This window comes from Macaca mulatta, chromosome 17 (genome assembly GCF_049350105.2).
Source record: "Macaca mulatta isolate MMU2019108-1 chromosome 17, T2T-MMU8v2.0, whole genome shotgun sequence".
Taxonomy (NCBI): domain Eukaryota; kingdom Metazoa; phylum Chordata; class Mammalia; order Primates; family Cercopithecidae; genus Macaca; species Macaca mulatta.
Genome location: NC_133422.1, coordinates 92908043 through 92931528, shown reverse-complemented (window position 1 = coordinate 92931528; position 23486 = coordinate 92908043). Strand labels below are relative to the sequence as shown.

At 45.4% G+C, this 23486-nt stretch overlaps 1 protein-coding gene across 5 annotated transcripts in view; it reads right to left on the bottom strand.

Annotated features, from left to right (window-relative positions):
* The window catches only part of FARP1 (FERM, ARH/RhoGEF and pleckstrin domain protein 1), a 303581-nt gene that overhangs the window by 220716 nt on the left and 59379 nt on the right, over positions 1 to 23486 (bottom strand). For all 5 annotated transcript variants that reach the window (XM_028837234.2, XM_077973887.1, XM_077973885.1 and 2 more), the window contains one exon: positions 16038 to 16231. In XM_028837234.2, the coding sequence (XP_028693067.2) occupies positions 16038 to 16208 (171 nt within the window). In that variant the 5' untranslated portion in view covers positions 16209 to 16231. The remainder of the gene's footprint in view (positions 1 to 16037; positions 16232 to 23486) is intronic.

The window sequence follows — 23486 nt, the reverse complement described above, 5'->3', positions numbered from 1 at the left end:
GAATTAATTAGAGCAAGGTCCACATGCTACGTCTTAGCAGCTCTCTGCTTGGAATGTCTTATGTTATTCAAAAAACAATATTTAATTGCAGGATCTGTATGTCAAGAGCAGCAGGGAGATGCTACTTGGCTTGCTTGCTCAAAGGTAAGTTTTATACAAATATTAAAAGATTCTGTCATCTTGTATTGTTAAAAAGAATTACAAATTCCTGTTTCTGAGGTTGTGAGAATCTTATTACTCAACTGGTCAGTGCATATAGCAACTGCTAGAAAATAAAGAACATCTAATACCTTTAGTAACTTCAGTATCATTTTAACATTGTATATCTTTGCAATGTGTTTTCAATCATTAGATAGCCTAGAAACCAAGCAAATCATGCAATACGAGGTGAACCCATCCTTAGAATTAGGTAATTTGCAGAAGATCCCATAAGTGGATCAATGAACAAAAAAGAAGTTCCATTAACTTTTTACTCTTGGTATGTGCAGGAAACACACAGGCAACTGGGGAAATCCCAGAGAAGCCAGTTACAGCCTTAAAGGGTGTGATGGATCTGGGAGGCAAGATCCACAACATGGTAACTAACAATATACTATACAAACAGAAGATAAGCACCAAATGAGGCGATCAATGCTAGGGAAACTTGAATTTTTGACTTCAATCAGCTGGGGCTAATGTAACTAGTTTCCAAATCACATTGCTGCTCTGTGGCATTGTTTTTTAATTGTGATTTTAAAAAACACATAACATGGGGTTTACCATTTTAGCCATTTTTCTTTTTTCTTTTTATTCTTTTGAGACGGATTTTCACTCTTGTTGCCCTGGCTGAAGTGCAATGGCACTATCTTGACTCACAGCAACCTCCACCTGGGGTCAAGCGATTCTCCTGCTTCAGCCTACCCAGTAGTTGGGATTACGGATGCCCGCCACCACGCCCCGCTAATTTTTTGTATTTTTAGTAGAGACAGGGTTTCACCATGTTGGTCAGGCTAGTCTCGAACTCCTGACCTCAGGTGATCCACCCACCTAGACATTCCAAAGTGCTGGCATTACAGGCATAAGCCACTGCGCCCGGCCCATTTTAGCCATTTTTAAGTGCACAGTCAGTAGTGCTAGGTATATTCACATTGTGAAGAAGATCTCCCAATTTTTTCATCTGGCAAAACAAATCTGTACCCATTAAACAGCCCCCATTTCTGCCTTCCCACAGCAAACACCATTCTACTTTGTTTCTATTTATGTACCTCGTATTAGTAGAATCATATAGTATTTTTCTTTTTGTAATTGGCTTATTTCACTTAGCATAATGTTCTCAAGGTTCATCTATGTTGTGGCATATGGCAGGATTTCCTTCCTTTGTAAGACTGAATAATATACACAGTTTTGCACGTATATAGCACACTCTGCTTCTCCGTTTATCCGAAGATGGATGTTTAGGATCCTTCTACCTCCTGGCTAGCGTGAACAGTACTGCTATGAACATGGGTGTGCAATTATCTCTACAAGATCCTGCTTTCAATCTGGGCATGCCCCCAAAGAAGGATTGCTGGATCATACAGCAACTCTATTTTAAATTTCTTGAGGAACTGCCATAAAATTTTCTACAGCAGTTGCACCATCTTACATTCTGCCCAACAGTGCACAGGGTACCAATTTCTCCATATCCTTATCAGTACTTGTTTTTGTCTGGTTTGTTTGTTTGTTTTTAAATAGTAGCCATCCTAGTAAGTGTGAGCTGGTATCTCACTGTGATTTTGATTTGCATTTCTTAAATGATTAGTGATATTCCTTGACATAACTTCTTGAAGACTGAGCAAAACGCTAGGATAATAGTGAAGACAGTTTTTCAACATGGACTAATCCATCTAAAGAACAGACATTTGCCAGAATGAACATGAACGTTAGAAATGCAGCAGGAGGCTGGGCGCAGTGGTTCACACCTGTAATCCCAGCACTTTGGGAGGCCGAGGTGGGAGGATCATCAGGTCAGGAGATCGAGACCATCCTGGCTAACGCGGTGAAACTCTATCTCTACTAAAAATACAAAAACTTGGCCAGGCATGGTGGTGGGCGCCTGTAGTCCCAGCTACTCGGGAGGCTGAGGCAGGAGAATGACATGAACCCGGAAGGTGGAGCTTGCAGTGAGCCGAGATCGCGTCACTGCACTCCAGCCTGGGTGACAGAGCAAGACTCTGTCTCAAAAAAAAAAAAAAAAAAGAAAGAAAGAAAAAAATGCAGCAGGATTGGTTGGGAGGTGCTCCTGGTAGCTTCAAACTCGCACTCTCCCACTACTGATCCACTGGGAAATGGTGGGAGAGGGATGGTGAAGAAAAATAACTCAAAAACAACAACAACAAAAAAACACTCACTCCTGTAGTTCACTAGATTAATACAGCTGAGATTTCTCATCTCATATGGCCACCCATACTTCAGTTCTAATTCCAAGTACACATACATGTGATTTAAGAGTTCTGGTCTCCTCCACTTACTGGGAAAATGTCCCAGACTACATTATGCTCCAAAAGAACAAGAGCAGAAAACTGGTGAAATGAGTTATACAGCTAGAAGTCACAGCAACAGTCAATAGCACATTTTTCAAATGGTTTGTTAAAATAAAACAATGGGAGTTGTTATACAGTTGTGTTGAACTGCATCTCCCCTCCTCCACACACTAAAAAAGATGAAGTCCTAATCCCTGTTACCTGTGAATATGAACTTATTTGGAAAGGTTTTCTTTGCAAATGATCAAGTTGCAATGAAGTCAGTAGGGCAGGCCCTAATCAAGTATGACCATGTCCTTATGAAAGGGGAAAACACAGAGACACAGACTTGCACAGCAAGAAAACCACATGAAGATGATGGTAGAGACAGAGGCTCTATCTATAAACCAAGGAAAGGCACGGATTACCAGCAAACCTCTAGGAGCCAGGAGGGCAGCACAGGACCAATTTTTCTTCACAACCCTTGGAAGGAACCAGCCCTGCTGACACCTTGATCTCAGACAGCTGGTCTCCAGAGCTGAGACCATACAACACTACGATTCTTCAAGCCCACCAGTTTGTGGTACTTTGTTACAGCAGCGCTAGCTAACTCATACACTATAATTCAATAAATGTCAACTTAAGTCATTAAGGGATGGATTAGCCCAGAAAAATGGGCTACGACTAACGCGTTCCCCCAACGCTACAGCAGACACGGTGCCAGCGGGGACTTCCAACCATCACTGACCTCCTCAAGAGTTCATGTGGGTACAAGGGATGTACAAAAAAGCCCTTGTTTTCAGTCAGTACCTTGTGTGCCACTAAACAATAACCAGAGACAAAACCAACTCTCCAGGCCCCTGGATCCAGCATTTTAGAAGCCAGAGAAGAGGGCAAAACTAAGTTTCGAAGCTAAGCAAGGCAACTTGTACCCACCCACATAAAGACTCTAACAGCCCGGCTGGCAGGACGCCGGAGGGCTGTTGGCAGTGTCTTGGTTTCTGCTGAACCAGTTTTCTGGAGAAAATCAGAACTTTATTTTCTAATAAAGCTCGGACCTTTCAGGAGCTTCAAAAGAGACACAAGGCGGGGAGGGTCCTGACGGGAAAGTCTGCCTTAGAGAAATGGTCCTTAAAATGGAAAGGAAGGGAAACGGAAGAAGAAACACTCTTGGTTTCATGAGGGAGTGCAGAGTCCACAGTTAGCAAACACTCGTACTGTTGTGCTTGGAGGGAGGGTTCTCCTCGTTTCATGGGAATAATTGATGAGATCGTAATAAACCCCAAGGCATGTTCAGAGGAATGATGCAAATCCAAGCAGCTCAGTCCTGTGGGCAACAAACAGGAGGTCCCATCATCATGGAGAAATCTACCTGGATGGATACAATGAGCTGTGAAATGCAACCGAAATCGAGTCAATAAAGGGAAAAGAGTTGTTCTCAGCACTGGATCCTGAAACCAGACATCCCATTTAACAGCTCTAATAAAATATGTCATCTTCGTCCTTACAAAAATAATTAAATCAGGCTAAGAGATAAGATGGTTAATAGTAACATCTGAGGATTTTTCAGCTCTTATATTCAAATTATGCTGTGACTACTACATAAACCAGTCTCTTTCTTCATCATTTGAATTCTACTGCTGAGACTGTCTAGGAATTAAGAGCATGTCTGAGAATCCCAGGACTGATGTGTGAATGAAAGGTATTCTTACTGAATGAAAGGTATTCTTACTGACGCCTGCCATGTGAAGCCATGTCCTGTAGGTGAAGGGAGGAAGGATCAGTCGGGGGGTACAAAGGATCCCATGGTCAGAGAATGCAGGAATGGAAGCCAAGGCAGAGGAGAGCCTGAGGTTAGCGAGGCAGGGGTGGAGGCAGCCCACGCCTCGCAGCCTTCATGTTCTCTGTGAGGCAGAAGTGATGGTCTCCAACCACAGAGGCTGGCCTGGCTCTTCTCTCACTGTCTGCCTGCGGGCCGAGCTCCACAGACTGCTCACCTCGGCTCTCTTACTCCGGGGCTTCTGGCTGGGGTCAGCAAATGGGAGTCCCTGGCAAGGGATGGGTGGTCAGGAAGATAGGGACTCGGTTGTTTCGCCTATCCCTCCAGAACTGTGAGATAGTAACTGCCTATTGTTGAAGCCACGGGTTTGTAGCACTTTGTTATGGCTGCCCTAGGAAAGTAATTCAGCTTTCAAACATGAAAAAGTGTATCGTTGTGATAACCTAACAACTCCACAAATGCCCTCTGGTCTTGCTCTGCAATGCTTTACACACTCAGTCTTATGCCAAGATCAAAGGAAATGGAGCACCTGAATTCTATTTGTGGCAGAAATACTTACTGACAAATGGTCACTGGAAGATGGGATAATAGCCAATTGCACTTCATAGTTCACGTCACAGGCAAATTACATCAAAACTAAACAATGAGCTGAAGAAACTGACCTGCTCCTTTCTAATGCTTTTGAACAGAGTCCTTTGAAAACACTGGATCTAAATGCTTTTCCAGCGTGGTGGTCACCCAGGTGTGACAAGCTTAACAGAGGAACTTCTGGGAAGATGAAATTGGAATGTAACGAGGAAATATAACTTTCCTAACATAAATTGAAACCAAGCAATCAACTTCCATGTGTTACTTCCAGTTTGTACCATTTACATCATCACTAAGAATCTTGGAAGTTAATTTCCAGAGCCACAGATTATTCTTTGTGATAAAAAAACAAAGCAGTGTCTTCTATGGCCAGGTGCTGTGCTTCACGCCTGTGATTCCAGCATTTTGGGAGGCTGAGGCGGGGGTGGGGGGGGGGGATGTCACCTGAGATCAGGAGTTCGAGACCAGCCTGGACAACATGATGAAACTCCATCTCTCCTAAAAATACAAAAATTAGCTGGGCATGGTGGTAGGTGCCTGTAGCCCCAGCTGCTCGGGGGGCTGAGGCAGGAGAATCACTTGAACCCGGGAGGCGGAGGTTGCAGAGAGCCAAGATCACGCCACTGCACTTCAGCCTGGCAACAGAGCGAGACTCCATCTCAAAAAACAAACAAACAAACAAAAGAAATGCCTTCTATTGGCAACATTAGCAATGTTCCTTTCACGTCAACTGCAGGAAGACTTTATTTCAAGTAAAACATCTGTCACAGAGTTGACTTCCTAGTCCTCGGTGACAGCACTGAGCCATCCAGGCTGTAAACCTGACGACTGTGGGTGCTCTCCTACTCCCGGGGGGCTCCCTGCTTCTGTCCCATCAGCTGCCATGCCCTGTCAGGTCTACCTCCTGGGTTTCTCCTGTATTTGTCAGCCCTCTGACATTCCTTCTGCAGGGCCCTGGCCCTTATCAGTAACTACCATGTGGAGATGATATTGCCAAAACCCCTAGTCACTAGGCTTTCCTTCTGCAGACCCCGCCCTCTTCAACCCATCCTGCCCATTGAAGAGCACCTTCCAGCCAAGCACGGTGGCTCATGCCTGTAATCTCAGCACTTTGAGAGGCCAACGCGGCCGGGTCATGAGGTCAAGAGATAGAGACTATCCTGGCCAACATGGTGAAACTCCATCTCTACTAAAAATAAAAAATTAGCTGGGCATGGTGGTGCATACCTGTAGTCCTAGCTATTCAGGAGGCTGAGGCAGAAGAATCACTTGAACCCGGGAGGTGGAGGTTGCAGTGAACCGGTATCGCGCCACTGCACTCCAGCCTAGCAACAGAGCAAGATTCCATCTCAAAAAAAAAAAAAAAAAAAGAGCACCACCATCCACTGGCACCTGTCACAGGCGCTAGCACAGCTAACATGCCGTATTATCCTAACGGCTCTGTATGGCCCCAGACCATTAACAAAGTGAGTGACACACAGGCGTAGGTGTCGGTGCTCCTGGGCTGGAACTCCATCTCCTTCTCTCCAGCACTCTGATCCGCCCCAAGTCACTTAGTCCTGTGAGACTAATCGGTGTTATTCACACCTGCCTCATAGGTTCACTTAGCAACAAATGAGATAATGTACGCACAGACTTGGCACAATGTCTGGCACACAGCAAGGGATTTTTCAGAGGGTGGTTATTATTTTCATTCATTTTCTTATCACCAGTAGCACCTTGCTCCCATGTCGATACACATTTGTGAAACCCATATCATGTTTCCAAGACCACATTCCATAAAATGAAACCAGAGCCACAGAATTCCATTGTGGGTATCTGGTCCAACTTCCTGTTTGTATAAATGAGGAAACACAGACCTATGAGGCTCTCGTTCAAAGTTACAAAGTGCTAACAGCTTTGAGAATTGCTCTTTTACATGATCATTCTATCTACAGAAGAGAAATCCCAAACTGATTAAGTCATTTTGTGTCTGTCTTATGAGTTAAAATCATTATCTCCAACTCAAATGCTCAAAGTGATAGAACACAGCAAAGAACTGAACGTTCAAACATGGCAGATAGTTTTTATAAATCAGTCCATTTAATATGTGCAATGTTTTTATACTTACATTCTAACATAAGAACATCCAGCTGGCTGAGCGCTTCCTTCAAATGAACCCGCACAGCCCATATTGAGAAGACCTGCCCCAGAGGATCTTGAAATCCTATGTCTACCTTAAAACCATTCATTTAGTCTATGGTAGAGGGATGCATGGTTCACCCAGGAACATCCTGACTCCAGGAAAATGGAAGTTTTGAAGCTAAGAAAATAGAGGAGATCAAGAAATCAGCAAAGCAAAACTGCACGTACAATTTCTGAGCTCAAAGGGCAACCCCCTCGATTTTAAAGTTGATTAAACTGAAGCTCACAGAAGCTGCAGGTAAGTCCACGAAAAGGCACTAAACGAGCTTGGCAGAAATGGAGGTTTCACGGCAATTGTCCAAGTGGTGCTGGGTTCTTACAGACCTTCCTAAAGCCACCTGGGACTCAGCTTTGGCTTAGGTAATGATCCCCCTCCAAAGAAAGCCCCAGTTTGATGTGAGACTCCAGACAGCTGTGGTCTAAGAGGAACAACTCCATCTGACACAAGCACATGATTTTTTATTCTCAAGGGCTTTCATTCGCTTTCTTTTCTCCCATTGATCCAGCCAACAGCTCTACATTGAAAGCAGGGCCTCAATTCTGTGAAAGAACAAGAAGGAAACTAAAGTTCAGGGTGAAAGGAAGGAAGAGAACCTACTTTCATGAGAACCAAATATGTGTTCTCTGCAAGGTGTTTTTGCAGAAGATCTCATTAGAGCCTGGGCCTCAAGTGGTAGGTATTCTCCACGTGTAGAGATACGATGTCCAGCCACTCAGGCAGAGCCACACAGGTAGGAAGTGAGGCGGCCCGGACCCAGGGCCTGCATTTCCCCTTAACCCCTCTGTTTCTTATCATTGAGAATATTGTTTTCATTTAAAAGAGAAAAAAAAGCAGCTTTGCAAACTTCCTACATTTTCTCAGATTACGGCCCATTTTTAAGTCAGATTCAGACGTTCTCAATTAGTTTATTCTTTTTATTCGGTTCTGATTTTTTTTTCTGGGAGAAAATAGCAAACAGCTGTTAAAGAATTACTGCAAGCATATCAGAGCTGCAGAATTGACTTTGATCACAAGGGTCTTAACTACAGCTGAAAGGGGTGCACACAAACATTTCAGACCAGCACTTAAATTCTACTCTTTGCCCATGAGACGCCAGAAAGGAAAGCTAACAGTATTTAGCTAAAATGATTTATGAAAAAATTTTTTTCCTCTATTAAAATAGCCAAAATAGCCTTTAAATGTAATCTCATGGGGCTAGACTCAGACAAGCACCATTTATCACTCCAAGTTAAATAAAACACAGAAATGACCATGCGAAGCAAAGTAGCCTTAAATTCCGTTTCAGAAACTTTGCAAATAAAGGGAGCCAAAAGCAACAGTGATAAGAAAAAAAGAAATGCTGACTTATTTTGTAAAGCTGGGGGAACATGCTCAGTTCCCTCTGCTTGCTCTAGTTCAAAGTGTAGCTGCGTACGGCAGCAAAAGCAGTTCCGGGCACACACGCCTCCTTGCAGGTCTGAAAGGGCCAATTAAATTTTATCTGGGTCTATCCTCCTCCTCTCCTCCTCCACCACCTCCACGTCTTACATGTGAAGCATTTGGGGCAAAAGAAGAAAATTAAGTAGTCCTGGGATCTAAACACCTTCCTTCCATTATCACTACAATGAGACCACTGGAGGGACAGCCCCACTGCCAGGGACGGACTCCATTCCAGGAGAGTCAGAACTGCAACACTTATAGAAAAGACAGACCCCGCCCCCTCAAGACCTTTAGTTAAATGTGTATTTCACCTCTTTTGGGGGAGAAAAATAGAAAGAAGAAAAAAAAAAAACTTTCTTCAGCTTACAAAAAGGGTGCATTCCCTAAGATGACTGAAAAAGAAGTTAAGAAGGAAAACAGGCCGGGCACAGTAGCTCATGCCTGTAATCACAGCACTTTAGGAGACCAACGCAGGAGGATCACTTCAGTTCAGGAGTTTGAGACCAGCCTGGGCAACATACCGAGACCTCTGTCTCTACAAAAAGTAAAAAAAAAATTAGCTACATGTGGTAATGTGTGCCTGTAGTCTCAGCAACTAGGGGGGCTGTGGTGGGAGGCCTGCTGAGCCCAGAAGGTCAAGGCTGCAGTGAGCCAGGATTGCTCCACTGCACTCCAGCCTGGGTGACAGAGAAGACTCTGTCTCAAAAAAATGAAAATAAATTGGGAAACAAAATTCATTAGAAATAAAAAAGATGTGGCTGGGTGCAGTGGCTCATGCCTGTCATCCGAATACTTCGGGAGGCCAAACGGGAGGACTGCTTGACCAGGAGTTCCAGACTGGACAACATAGCGAGACCTCGTCTCTACAAATAAAAATAAAAATAAATTAGCCTGGTGTGCTGGCATGCACCTGTGGTCCCAGCTACTAGGGAAGCTAAGCCAGGAGGGCTGCTTATGTCCAGGAGTTTGAGGCTGCAGTGAGTTATGATCGTGCCACTGCACTCCAGCCCGGGTGACAGAGCAAGGTCTTATCTCAAGAAAACAACTTTTTAATAAACAAATATAGACAAAGAGAAAATGAACACACTTCCACAAAGGCACAGTTGCTACCAGTGAGCACAAGGCCAGCCCCTGACACCAACTTCAGGGCCACAAAGAGGAAACCCTGAGCTTTCTGAAAAGACAAACTTCGGCTCTGTCCCTTTTGCTGAGATGGAGCTTATGAAGTAAGCTCTAGAATCTGTCACCAGTGGAGACCTTACCCTGAACCAGAGCCCTCGGAGAATAAGCTCCCTATTGATCTCAAATCTAGGTTTCAGTGAAAATTAAAGGAATGAAAGAACTGTTACATTTCAAAAGGTATAATAATGAAATGAAATCAATGTTTAATCAAGTATGGGCTGAATTTGTAACACTCCTCATTAGGTCTCCAAGATAGCACAGGCAATTCTGACACCAGGAAAGAACCTATGTGGTCTTTTATGATATATAAACTCATTACTTTTCTCAAAAACTTTAGGTCTTCTCTGATTTCAACTTAAACTTGAGTTTTCTACTAATAATGTATTATCAAGAAAATATCTGATTTCTTTCCATCTTCCATTTCCCGTGGTCAAACAGCATGGAGTTCAGCCCTATGTGATACAGTGAGTTTTATGTAAACAGCCACCCCACACGCACATAAGGCCAGTCATGACATTTCCCGAGGCCCGCGACTGGCATGTGACATATAAATCGTGGCATGCATCTTCATTCTCATCACACAGCTTTCTTTAGCACTTAGGAGGCACACGGTACCCACTGTGTCTAACCAGGTTTTGAGGGCCTTAGGGTTTGCTGTAAGGTTAAAAATCTCTTTCCTCAAAGATTTTACCATCTGTCTGGAAAATTCACAAATACAGTCACAAAAAGTTAATTCGTCAAGAAGGATGTCAACACAGGGTCCTCACTTCCAAAGAAGGAAAGGGGTTGGGAGCAGCCTTTAACATCATCTGGCCCCAGTGCCTAATTCTGCAGATTAAAAAACTGAGTCACTTCACCAGGAATAATGAGTGCGAGGGGCAAGATTAGAGACCATGATTCAAGGTCTGATTGGAGGGGAGCTATCAGCACTGCAGGGAGAGAAGGCTGGCCTGCAGCACGAGTCTGGGAGAGGCCCGCCAGTTGGTGGGATTTTGACCAATGTGTTTGGGGTGAGGATGGGGTGGGTTTTTAGAAAGTGGTGAGAACAGCACAGCATGGGATGAGGATGTGGGATGTGGGGTGTTAGAGGGGCAGGCCAAGCTGACCAGGGACCACCTGTGTGGAAGTAGGAGGCAGAGGAAGTCCGCAAATCTCACAAAGGAGGCGGCTTAGTGCCCAGAAGATGGGTAAGTTGAGGGTCCTGTGGGCCGAACTCCAATCCCAGCGCCACCTTCACGCTGTGAAAACACAAGGAAGGGACTCAGAAGCTCTTCCCACTTGCTCTTTCCCTTGTTATGCTAAGACAGCACCAACTCTCTATAGTTAAATGACCGAGCAGAACTGTGACCAGTCAGTTTCATGCACAGGCACTGTTGCGGTGTAGGATATAATGATGAACAAGAACAAGAGGCCTTGCCCTCCAAGAAGTGGCCACTCGGCCGGGCGCGGTGGCTCAAGCCTGTAATCCCAGCACTTTGGGAGGCCGAGATGGGCGGATCACGAGGTCAAGAGATCGAGACCATCCTGGCTAACACGGTGAAACCCCGTCTCTATTAAAAAAAAATACAAAAAACTAGCCGGGCGAGGTGGCGGGCACCTGTAGTCCCAGCTACTCGGGAGGCTGAGGCAGGAGAATGGCGTAAACCCGGGAGGCGGAGCTTGCAGTGAGCTGAGATCCGGCCACCGCACTCCAGCCTGGGCAACAGAGCGAGACTCCGTCTCAAAAAAAATAAAAATTAAAAAAAAAAAATAAGTGGCCACTCGACCTGCAAGAGGCCAATACTAAGCAGGTAAACAAATAAGAGGGTGTTCCGGCATGAGAAGCTAATGCAGAAGACAAACAGCCAAGGACTGTGCTTGAGAAGAACAATGGGAGCTGCCCGGGCACCTCCCAGTGTACAGGGCCCCTCCACGCAGGCTCATTGCTCTCTCCCAGGCTCCCCGAGCTACGAAGCCCACACTTGATCCTCAGGCAAAGGATGAATCCTACGTAAGTCTCAGGAGCTACAAAAGCTGGAGTACAGCAGTGACAAGACAGGAACACGAGAAAGTTACAGGGATCGTTTCCTGCGATGATGGTTCTCAGCGCCGAGTTCCCTCGGCCACAGCTAACTCCTGCCCCTGCTCTCCTGGGGGGCTTCGGGGCTTGTGCCACCGTCCACCTTCCTGCAACTGGCCACTCCCTCGAACCCTTCGACAGGCACTAGGTGTCTTTTTTGTCACCTGTGAGCATCTTCCCCAAGCATTTTTTACCACGGCTGCTCAAAAGAAGCAAAAAATAAAACTAAAAAAATTAAAATGGCGGCCAGGCGCGGTGGCTCCACGCCTATAATCCCAGCACTTTGGGAGGCCGAGGCGGGCGGATCACAAGGTCAGGAGATCGAGACCACAGTGAAACCCCGTCTCTACTAAAAATACAAAAAACTAGCCGGGCGCGGTGGCGGGCGCCTGTAGTCCCAGCTACTCGGGAGGCTGAGGCAGGAGAATGGTGCAAACCCGGGAGGCAGAGCTTGCAGTGAGCTGAGATCCGGCCACCGCAGTCCAGCCTGGGCGACAGAGCCAGACTCCGTCTCAAAAAATAAAAAATAAAAATGGCTGTGTCTGATTTCCTCTGCTCTTCCTATAGAAACACTGCTAATGAAAATACATAAACTGAATAAACACTTGGAGAGGAAACCATCTGCTTCATCCTACTGTCAGTGGGAACAGTGTTTGTTTACTAGCAGGGTCATGAGGAGGGGACACAGAAAACCTTCCCAGGAACCATCAGGGAAATGGTCTGGGCGGGCATAGGGGCACCTTCTTAACCCTTTCAGATGCCCAAGAGTCACTCCGTTTCATAACCTCTGGTTGGAAGAGAAAGTTACATATATCATAAACCACAGGCTGAAGCTTATTTGCATAGTGTTTTCCACACAAAGATGATAAAACACCATGCAATTTACTATACATACTGCCCTTGAACTTTCCACTCCGCAGAGGAAATACCTAAAAAGACCATCCAAGTTCAACCGCAAAGGTGCTTGTGGAACCAGCTACGGAACAGAAAAGATCTTGGAGCTAACTGCCAAAGCCTTCCAAAAGGTAGAGCGCTTTAATAATAATTGTTTTTGGGTACAAAGAAGGACGCAGACACCATGGAGAAGATGGTGTGGTTCTTTCTGCCAGGAAGCATTTAGGGGATTTGCATTTTAAACGACTGCTTTACCTGCAAATCCATATTTTAAAACAAAATTAATAAGCAAAGGCCCAGGAAATTCAACCCCCAGGGAAAGACACCAGTCATCCCCAAAGGAAACTGCAGGGACTTCTGGCCCAGCGCCCGGCTCAGCTGCGTGGTGAATGTAACTGGGCCATGAGAAGTCCTTCACTTGGGGCACTCCATCAAAGGATGTTTCCAGGGTCAGACACTTGGCCTTGAATTCCCAGCAAAAAGTTCCACAGCAAGGTTTTAAAGCAAGACCAGGGGGCTGAGTCTCTCACAATCCTGTAGTCACCTTCCTCCCAATCCCTGATGACTGAGCCAGCACAGCCGATGCCTTCCAGATGCCGCTGGCCTGGCTGTGGCTGCTCTTAAAGAGCACGAGATAGTGACTCAGAATCAGCTCCACCACCAACAATGCTGATATATGACTTTCTACAGCCAGTTAAGGAATATATCTATTGCCCAGAGGCTAAGAGAAACATTCTGACCAAACTAGAAAAATTAAAATATGGCCGGGCATGATGGCTCACGCCTGTAATCCCAGCACTTTGGGAGGCTGAGGTGGGCAGATCACAAGGTCAGGATATCGAGAGCATCCTAGCCAACATGGTGAAACCCCGTCTCTACTAAAAATACAAAAATTGGCTGGGTGTGGTGGCACACATCTGTAATCCCAGTTACTTGGGAGGCTGAGGCAGGAGAATCACTTAAACCCGGGAAGAGGAGATTGCAGTGAGCCGAGATCGCACCACTGCACTTCAGCCTGGAGACAGAGCAAGACGCCGTCTCAAAAAAAAAAAAAGAAAAAGAAAAATATGAATGGAGGAGACATGTGAAAACAAACAATGGCATTAATTCTACTTGTAAAATAAACTCACTCTAACAGTGAGTAAACATTTAATTAGCACCTACTATACACCAGGTGCCATGCTAGATGCTGGGGATATAGACAGAACAGGCAGGCAGTTGGAAGTACACGTCATACTACTAATCCTGTGTTTAGTTAAGCTCTTACTACATGTCAAGAATTGTTCCAAACACTTTGTCACCTCTTTTTTTATTCTCATATAGTATAGAGTTTATTATTAGCCTCATTTTATCAATACTGACAGGTTAAATAACTTGTTCACGCTGCACAACTATCAGAAGGAGACGCCAGTATTTGAACTCAGGCTCCTTCATGCATCCGATAGGTGTATGAGTAAAGAGGTCTGCAGGAAGAAAGAAAAAGCCCTGTCCACTGCCTGAGAGAGTAGGCATTCAGGTAAAACTGATAGGGCTTAGAAGAATGCATAGGAGTTTATCAGAAACCTTATGAGAAAGGTTCCTTCCAGACAAAGGGCTTATAAATGCAAAGCATAAGCCATCGGAAATTATGAAGAAAAATAATTTTAAAAGATAAAAACACACTTTTATTACTACTTCTTGGGCAGGGAGTTCCTAGATAGGTGCTAAATAGTAGCTAGGAATGGGGTCTTGACTTACTTTGGTTTCAAGAAGAACTGAAGGTGAGTGCAGCCCAACGATCCCTGGAGTGAGTGCACACAAGAGCGGCATGTGCCAGTTCCACAGTCTAACCCACTCAGCAGAACATCGTGTAATAGAATGTGCTGATAGAAACCTGGGCTCAGAAGTCCTTCACAGTACTGAATAGGAAGCACTGAAACCAAACACCTCACTGAACCAGCCTGACAACACACACAAAAAAGCGGGTGAGGTGGCACACATATGGAACACATGTGCCAGGAGGCCCAATTCTAACCGGACGGCAGGGGCTCTCCTCAACAGAGTCTATGATTTTAGGAGATTAACAATAGCTTTGTTCACCAAAATACAAAGCTGTCCCAAGTCCTTGAAAGATACAAATTCCACAAGAAAATCAGAAAACACAAAGGTGGTTTGCAGTGTGCAATAAATTGGTGGTTTTAAGCATAGCTATTCTGAGTTTATCTTTTCCTGAGATGTTTAATGTTAGTTCATATGCTCTGAGCGATGTTCTTTGAAATAAATATAATTTGCTGACTCATATCCCATAAATGATTCAATGATGGGTTACCAACGTTAATGCCGGCTATTAAATTCCAGCCCCTCTAGCCAACAGGAATGACACACAGATCGTCTCCACGTTAAAAACAGGTGTGCTCCCAGAGTTCTTGATAAGTTGGCTGCTTGAAATTCAAGAGTTATTTTCCTCCCCCACAAACAATATTAGACGTGGTATTTGATACTCAAGACAGAAAACCCAAAATACTAGATCTGAGGCGTGCTTAGAGTTCTCTGGACTGAGCCCATGAGAGGGAGTGGGCCGGCCGCTTAGCCAGCCAGACACTCCCACTTCCTCTCCTGCGGGGAGTAAGATGTGCGGCAGCTGCACGAAGCAGGCGGCAGCAGGAGCGATCTGAGGAGGAGGCTGGGAGCGGCGAGGCTGGGAGCAGCGAGGCTGGGAGAGGCGAGGCTGGGAAAGGCCAGGCAGGAGCTCAGAGAAGAACAGAAGTGAGTAGTGCCAGGGCTCCAGCGGCTCCAGCTGCTGAGGCGCCCAGGCTGCAGGCTCCTCCTGTGACCGCTCTGGGCCCCAGGCTACTCTGTCCAGGGCCCTGGGGTGGCAGGGCCTCCCCATCTCTAGGGCTGCCATATGGTAGGCTCAGAAAGAGGCTTTTCGATACTCCCACACCCACCCTGTGGGGTGGCATCCACAGGCTCTCCTGATTCCCTCACATGAAAACACACGTGGCTCTTTAATGATGTTCTCGGGATTGTTCTTGCCAGTGACTAGAGTTCGACAGCCCCCCGGCCACAAACACACACGCACAAGCACCAATGTGACAGAGGAACTGCCTATGACCAGTAAATTAAACTGGGATCCAGCCACAAGACCACTCTTCCCTCCAGTTACATATATATACATAATGTATACATACGCACTTACATTACATATGTATTCGAATGGAAAGTCACAGTAAAATTCAAGTGCCGAGGCCACTGACATCACTGTATGGGTGGTTCATGCATAACTCAGACACTGGAGAGCTCGAAACCAGAATGGGTCAGCGGGGCCATGAGGGGATGGGGAGGGAGGTGCTGAACACGCAAGCCCTCCGGCCGCCTCATGTCACTGGCCATGGGAATGAGCCGAACCTCCCCACACCAAAGGCTGCCCCCCACCACATTCCTGGGTTCACAGATAAGCCCCCAACTTACTGGAACTTCAAATGCCTCCTGGGTGTCATCCAGCATCTGGATTTTGATGGACACGAGTTTTCCTGAAGGCGTTGGGGGCGGCTTCTGTCCACGTTCCAAGGTACTGATCCCCGAATTTTCCGGGGCCCCCAGTCGTGATCCTGGGGTTGGCCTCTGCTCTATTTCTCCCATGATGAAAGTGGCTTAGAGAATATCTGCAGGAAGCAGTGAGAAAGAAAAACACATCAGAACAGGAGACTCACTGATACCACCCAAGCTGTGTGCCACCTTCTCTCCTTTGTCATGGGAATTTCCCTGAACCCACCCAGGTGGGCAGGGGGCTCCATCCCCTGCACAGGAATCCCATACGGGGAGGCGTCGGTTCACTCACAAAGTCACCTTTAAGCACTCAAGGTATGCAAATACTTTTTGCATACTTTATTCTTTGGAATAATTTTGCATATTGTTGCATATTTTATTCCTTTCTTGTTTTACAGTCTGTTCTTAATTATTCAGTGTCTACAATGAGCTAGGCTAAGCACTACTTTTTTACACATCGAAGTCTGGTGGGAAGATGATAAACAGCACCTCAGCCATATCATTAGCATCCATTAATTACCTTTTATGGACACAGTCACAAGCTAAGTACCGTGGGTATTCTAAAGATAAACAGGTAAAACATGCACTGCAGAGCCCGGGCTTATAATCTGGTTGAGGAAATAGACATACACTCACAGACATATACTCACGAAGACTGAGGCAACAGAAAGTAGGGTCATTTTTCTTGGTTTCTAGTGTCTATTTCTATTAAAATAACCACCTAATAATTCCTTTCTTTCCAGCCACCCACCCCACCAACTATTCCCCCTTTCCCAAGAAGCCATTCTACACACTACACTATAGTATCAACAAAGTTATTTTCCTAAAAACAACCATCTTTCCTCTCCAGATAGTCTACTCTTGCCTAATGACACCCTCAGCTTCTCCCTCCCCTCTCGCTGTCTCCATCTGGCTCCAGGTCTCCACATGCGTGGCTCACTGTGGCTGAGTGCTTTGCCCACTTTCTTCACCTGGAAACTTCTATCATTGCTTTAAAACTCAGTTCAAATGTCACATCCCGGCCAGGCGTGGTGGCTCACACCTATAATCCCAGCACTTTGGGAGGCCAAGGTGGGTGAATCACCTGAGGTCAGGAGTTCGAGACCAGCCTGGCCAACATGGTGAAACCCTGCCTCTACTAAAAATTCAAAAATTAGCCAGGTGCCATGGCGTGTACCTGTAGTCCCGGCTACTTGGGAGGCTAAGGCAGGAGAATCACTTGAACCCAGGAGGTGGAGGTTGCAGTGAGTCGAGATCACACCACTGTACTCCAGCCTGGGTGAGAAGCGTGAAACTTAGTATCAAAAACGAAAACAAATGTCACATCCTGGCATCTGGTGCAGAGTACGTGTGCTGCTATCCCCTCTGTGCTCATTGCTGTCAAAGCCACACCGTGGTGGTTGAGCCCACGTGTGTGGAGAATGCATTGTGATGCCCTTAAAAAGCAGGAACCCAATCTCGAATGTCCCTTGCAGCTCAGTGCCTACCTAGGCACAACGCCTCACACAGAGTGGAGGTCAATATTGGCTGCTTAACAAGTGGACCACTCGGCCAGTATATTTATATGTGGCTGCATATTTAGTGTCAGAAGGACACAAGGGAATGAGATTTCCATGTGAGATGAAGTGGTTGAAAGAGAGGGAAGGCTTCCATCATGGAGAAGGTGAGAATTGAACTCAAGTTGGTCTCAAACATTGGATAATACTTGGAAAGAGATAGGAGACAGACAAGGAAAAGGCACTCCTGGGAAGTAGAATGGCATCCACAGAGTTACAGGACAGAAACATGATGGCACAGAGGAAAAAGAGTGAGAATCAGAGCCAGAGAGTTCAAGATGTATTTTAGAAATGATTTGAAGTCAGGCTCTAGAGCAGCGGTCCCCAACCTTTGTGGTACCAGGGACTTGTTCTGTGGAAGACGGCTTTTCCACAGATAAAGTGGAGGCAATGGTTGCGGGATGAAACGGTTCCACCTCAGATCATCAGGCATTAGATTCTCATAAGGAGCACACAACCTAGATCCCTCACATGCACAGTTCCCAACAGGGTCCATGCTCCTATGAGAATCTAATGCTGCAGCTGATCTGACAGGGGGTGGAGCTCAGGCGGTGATGCTCGCCTGTTGCTCACCTCCTGCTGTGCAGCCCAGTTCCTGACAGGCCACAGACCACTGCTCCACCGCCCAGGGTCTGGGGACCCCCCTCCTTTAGAGGACTCCAAATGCCCAGCTGAAAAATACGGTCTTTACCCTGTAGGCAGCAGGAGTCACTGAGGGAAGACTAACAACACAACAACAACAACAATTTCAGAAAAATGAACCTGACGACGGTACTATATATAACTAAAGAAAGAGGGCTGGGAGGGCAGGGGCTGGGGCATCCAGTCACAAAGCAACTGTCACAGTTCATGCTTGAAATGCCAATCTGGACAGCAGCAATGGAAATCAAAAGGTGATGCTATAAAATCTATTTCTGTGGAAAAACTAACCCAATGTTACAAATGGTTAGCTACTGAGAGGAGGAGGTAAAAGTCTAACACTGGGCCAGGCATAGTGGCACAAGCCTGTAATCCCAGCACTTTGGGAGGCCGAGGCGGGTGGATCACGAGGACAAGAGATCGAGACCATCCTGGTGAACACGGTGAAACCCCAGCTCTACTAAAAATACAAATATTAGCCGGGCGTGGTGGCGGGCGCCTGTAGTCCCAGCTACTCGGGAGGCTGAGGCAGGAGAATGGCGTGAACCCGGGAGGTGGAGCTTGCAGTGAGCCGAGATCACGCCACTGCACTCCTGCCTGGGTGACAGAGCGAGACTCCGTCTCAAAAAAAAGAAAAAGAAAAAGAAAAAAAAAGGTCCAACACTGATGAGAAAGTTTGAAATCAGGGCAGAAGGGAGGAAGTAGGAGGGGGAGGGGGAGGTGTGAGTGTGCTTTGGAACGTTCCCTAGGGCTATAAAAGGACATCCTGTGGGCTTTCCTGTCTGGAAGCTGGAGCTGGGTCTGGGCTATGGGTTCAGGGTGAAAGCCGTGAGAATCAAGGGAAGGGGTTAAATGTGTAACCAAAAAAGCAAAATGAACCACCAGGCCCAATGGTGAGGGTCATGGAGAAAGAGGAGATGGGAAAAAGAGACCCCCAGGGGGCAGTTCTGGACAAAAGGGCACAGAAGGGGCACCAGAGAGCTATCTGGGGTGCGAGGAATAGAACTGTGGGCTGCGTCTCACTCACATTGGAGAAAAAGTCACCCTTTCTTTCTTTCTGGCCACCCACCCCTCCAACTATTCCCCCTTTCCCAAGAAGCCATTCTACCATTCCACACATTGTACTATACTATCAACAAAGTTTTTCTTTTTTTCTATTAATTTTTTTCTTATCTCATTTTATTATTTATTTTTGCAAAGGAGTCTCACCCTGTTACCCAGGTTGGAGTGCAATGGCGCGATCTCAGCTCACTGCAACCTCTGCCTCCCAGGTTCAAGCGATTCTCCTGCCTCAGCCTCCCCAGTAGCTGGGATTACAGATGCCCACCACCATGCCTGGCTAATTTTTTTTTTAAAGTAGAGATGGGGTTTCACCATGTTAGCTAGGCTGGTCTCAAACTCCTGACTTCAAATGACCCAAGTGCTGGGATTACAGGTGTGAGCCACCATGCTGGCCCCTTCTCTTTTGAATGCCTGATTCCACAGGTCTGTTATATAAGTGCCTTTCTCACTTCTGCCTCAAATAAGCTTTTTCTAAGCATCTGTTTCTAATCTGTTTGGTTGTGTGATCTCTGCTTTGGTTCATTCACTCATTAGCCTTGAGGGATGAGACCAGCCTGGTTAATCTAGAATCCCAGCCTAGTGCCCTTCACCGAAGTGGAAAAGATACCCTCAGTATTGGGTCAATTAACCAAAGTGTGTGTGTGTGGAGGTGGTGGTGGGGGAGCAGTATATTCATTATGAAGTCAGTCGTATCCAAAATAATCTTCACAAGCCAGGCAAAATTACTTCTATTCCATATATGTTTTCTGTTCACTGTCTCATGGTTAAAAATAAATGCAATCTCCAGAGAAAGCTCTACCATCAGTCAAGTTGGCCTTCCCCCTTCCCAGTCCCTCCGTGCACTTTTCCTACTTTGGTGTGGCCCCTCCCCACCCACCCTCCTTCCCTGTACTTGCTCAGCAGGGACAGGCCCTGTGCACGGTCATTTACACTGGGCTTTAGCTGGGCTTGTCAAGCAGGCATGGACCTGGCTACGGTGTTGATGCCCATCCAGGGAGCCAGTGACGGCAGGAAGGAAGGGCTCTACTCTCCCACCTCACCCCAGCCTAAATGTGCTCAGACCCTCCCTGCAAATATTTTCTCCTTGTCCTACCTAAGCAAAAAGCAAGACTCCTCATCCTCTGAACTGAACTCCTCTCTGTCTCTCTTGCCCAAGATCCCCAGATAAATATATATATTCTGATTTTTAGCACCTTGGCATTTAAAAATTTAATTGAGTTAGTCATTAACAGATACTTGGTAGCTTAACTTCCTTTCTCTTTAGTTCTCAAATGATCTCATGTCTAGGTTATTTCTACTTCTGGATAATGATGCTTGAACAAAGTATGTCATACTTTCTTTTTGTTCTCATACTTGCGTGCAGACTGTTGCTGTACATGGAAAGGTCTGTTTAATTCAACCATAAATCCAGCCAAGAGTTTTGAGTTGAGCATCCTAAGAACGCTAAGGGAACATCTCAGGAACGCTGGCAAGTCATAAATGGGTAACCACAATTGATGCTTGATAGCAAAACTGGTAAGCCCAGTAATGCAACGCCGTCTTCCAGATAAACAAATCCAACAAACCTAAAGGCCTCTAGTGTATAAATACTAACCTATGCTCTATTCTGAATTTCTCTCCATTAACTTCCTCTGACTTCTCAATTTCTTGAGGAATAGTCAAAATAAAAACTACTATTTCTTTCCTTGTGATACCTTATTACTAAAATGATGATTCTAGACCTTAAAGTTAAAAGCTGCTGCAAAACTACTTTATTAGTTAGCTCTATTTGAAAAGTTACTTTTAAAAAGTAACAACAACAACAAAAAACCAAGATTTTTAACTGCCAGAGAAAAGGTAAAAAAACTAGAGTTGTCTTGTCATAGTATCCTGACTTATAAGGACTTCCTCTTGGAATTCACCCAAAAGCAATAAGCAGTACACTAAAAAATGCAAATTCCATCCCTGAGGAAACTGGAAGACATCTGTAGCCCCGAAACCAGAAAATGTAAGAAAGATGTGCCAAGCTGCAGTGAAGGTCAGAAAGAAGGGAAGGAAAATGCTTGGAGAGGCTGCTCATGGCTGTAGATCTCAGATAAAAATGGCGGAGCCTCAAATAAACAACAAACCAGTCATAACTTTCTTGGACAGGGACAGGTGCGCAGATTCACGGTAACAGCTTCCCTGGGCACAGTGTGATTGATATGGAATGAGAAACCATACAGGCAAGCCATATTTGTAAGCAGCAGTCTGTTGCTGAGGCAAGATGAAAAAGAGACTGCATTAGACACACCACCAAGGTTCACTGCCAAAGTTTCAGCAAGTAAGGGAATAGCAAAGGTTGAAAGGATTACACACACACACACACACACACACACACACACACACACACACACACCCTCAAGTCATGAAAATTCCTATTAGTATGGGACACGGCTCTGTCTGCTGGCCCACTGAGGCTCCTGCAAAGAGCTACTTCATACCTACTAACCAAAAAACAAACAAAAAAGCCTTTACAAAGATGGTGCAAGAAAAAAGAAAAATGACAGATGAACATCCAAAGAAATGTTACATGCAACAGATTAAAGCTTTGTCCAAACATATTGTTATAAATTAATAAAACTTCATGAAATAAAACTGATTCAATAGACAAAAACATAAAAGAATTTACAAGAGTTCAGGGAAGCTACGGGAAGACATTAGCAGGAAATAAAGAATGAGGGTGGCAGACCTCAGGAGGACAAAATGGAAGAATGAAAATATCACCAAAATACAGGCCAAATGGGAAGCAGCCAAAAGGAAATGTGCACTGGTGAAAATAGGAGGGACCTGATGGGAAAGATTGAGTAAAGCAACCAATAGATTTAAAACACAGAGAACTGGCGGCGCACAGTGGCTCACGCCTGTAATCCCAACACTTTGGGAGGCTAAGGCAGGCGGATCACAAGGTCAGGAGATCGAGACCACCCTGGCTAACATGGTGAAACCCCGTCTCTATTAAAAATACAAAAATTAGCAGGGCATGGTGTCGGGCGCCTGTAGTCCTAGCTATTCGGGAGGCTGAGGCAGGAGAATGGCATGAACCCGGGAGGTGGGGCTTGCAGTGAGCCGAGATTGCACCAATGCACTCCAGCCTGGGCGACAGAGCGAGACTCCGTCTAAAAAAAAACACAGAGAACTGACAGATATGGAAGACAGAGAGAGATGATCCAACATACCCACAATCAGTATCCCTAAAGAAACAAAAATCAAATAATAGAACAAGAAAAAAAAAGTTTAAGGCATAATTCAGGAAAACATTTTAGAAATTGAAGATACTTGTCCATAATAAATGAAGATATCGTATTCCAGGGATAACTACCATAAAATGATCGCCACAAAGATAATTTGACAACTCATTTCCTGAGTCATCACTGGTCCTCAAACTTTAGGAAGGAATCATTTGGGCAGCTAGACAAAAAGTTCAAATAAAGTATGAGGGGACAAAATTTGAGAATTGTCCACAGCAACATTCAAGGCTTAAATGCCAAAAACGTCCTCAAAGAATTGTAACAGAATCAAAACTTTAAACATAAGCAAACTTTCATTCAATTATAATAGCCAAATTTTTTTTCTTTATTTTTTTTTAGATAGGGTCTCACTCTGTCACCTAGGCTGGAATGCAATGGCATGATCATAGCTCACTGTAACCTCGAGCTCCTGGGCTCAAGCAGTCCTCCTGCCTCAGCCTCCAAAGTAGCTGAACCTGCACATATGCACCACCACCACCACCAGTTAGTATGTACAGAGTCTTGCTATGTTGCCCAGGCTAGTCTTGCACTCCTACCGTCAAGCAATCTTCCTTCCTTGGCCTCCCAAAGTGCTGGGACTACAGGCATAAGCCACCACATGCAGCCCACAGCCAAACATTTTAAATAGGCGAGAATTCAGAATAATGTTAGCCAATCCCTTCTCAAAAAAACTACTAAACTTCAGCAAGACAAAATGTAAGTGGTGAAAGAATGAAAAACAGTTATTAGTAAACTTTACATCCATTTATACTTTAAGAGAAAGAAAAAAATAATTGTAACAGCCACAGAATATGATATAACTCCTGACAATGGAGAAATAATGCAGCTAAAAAACTGGCAGGGAA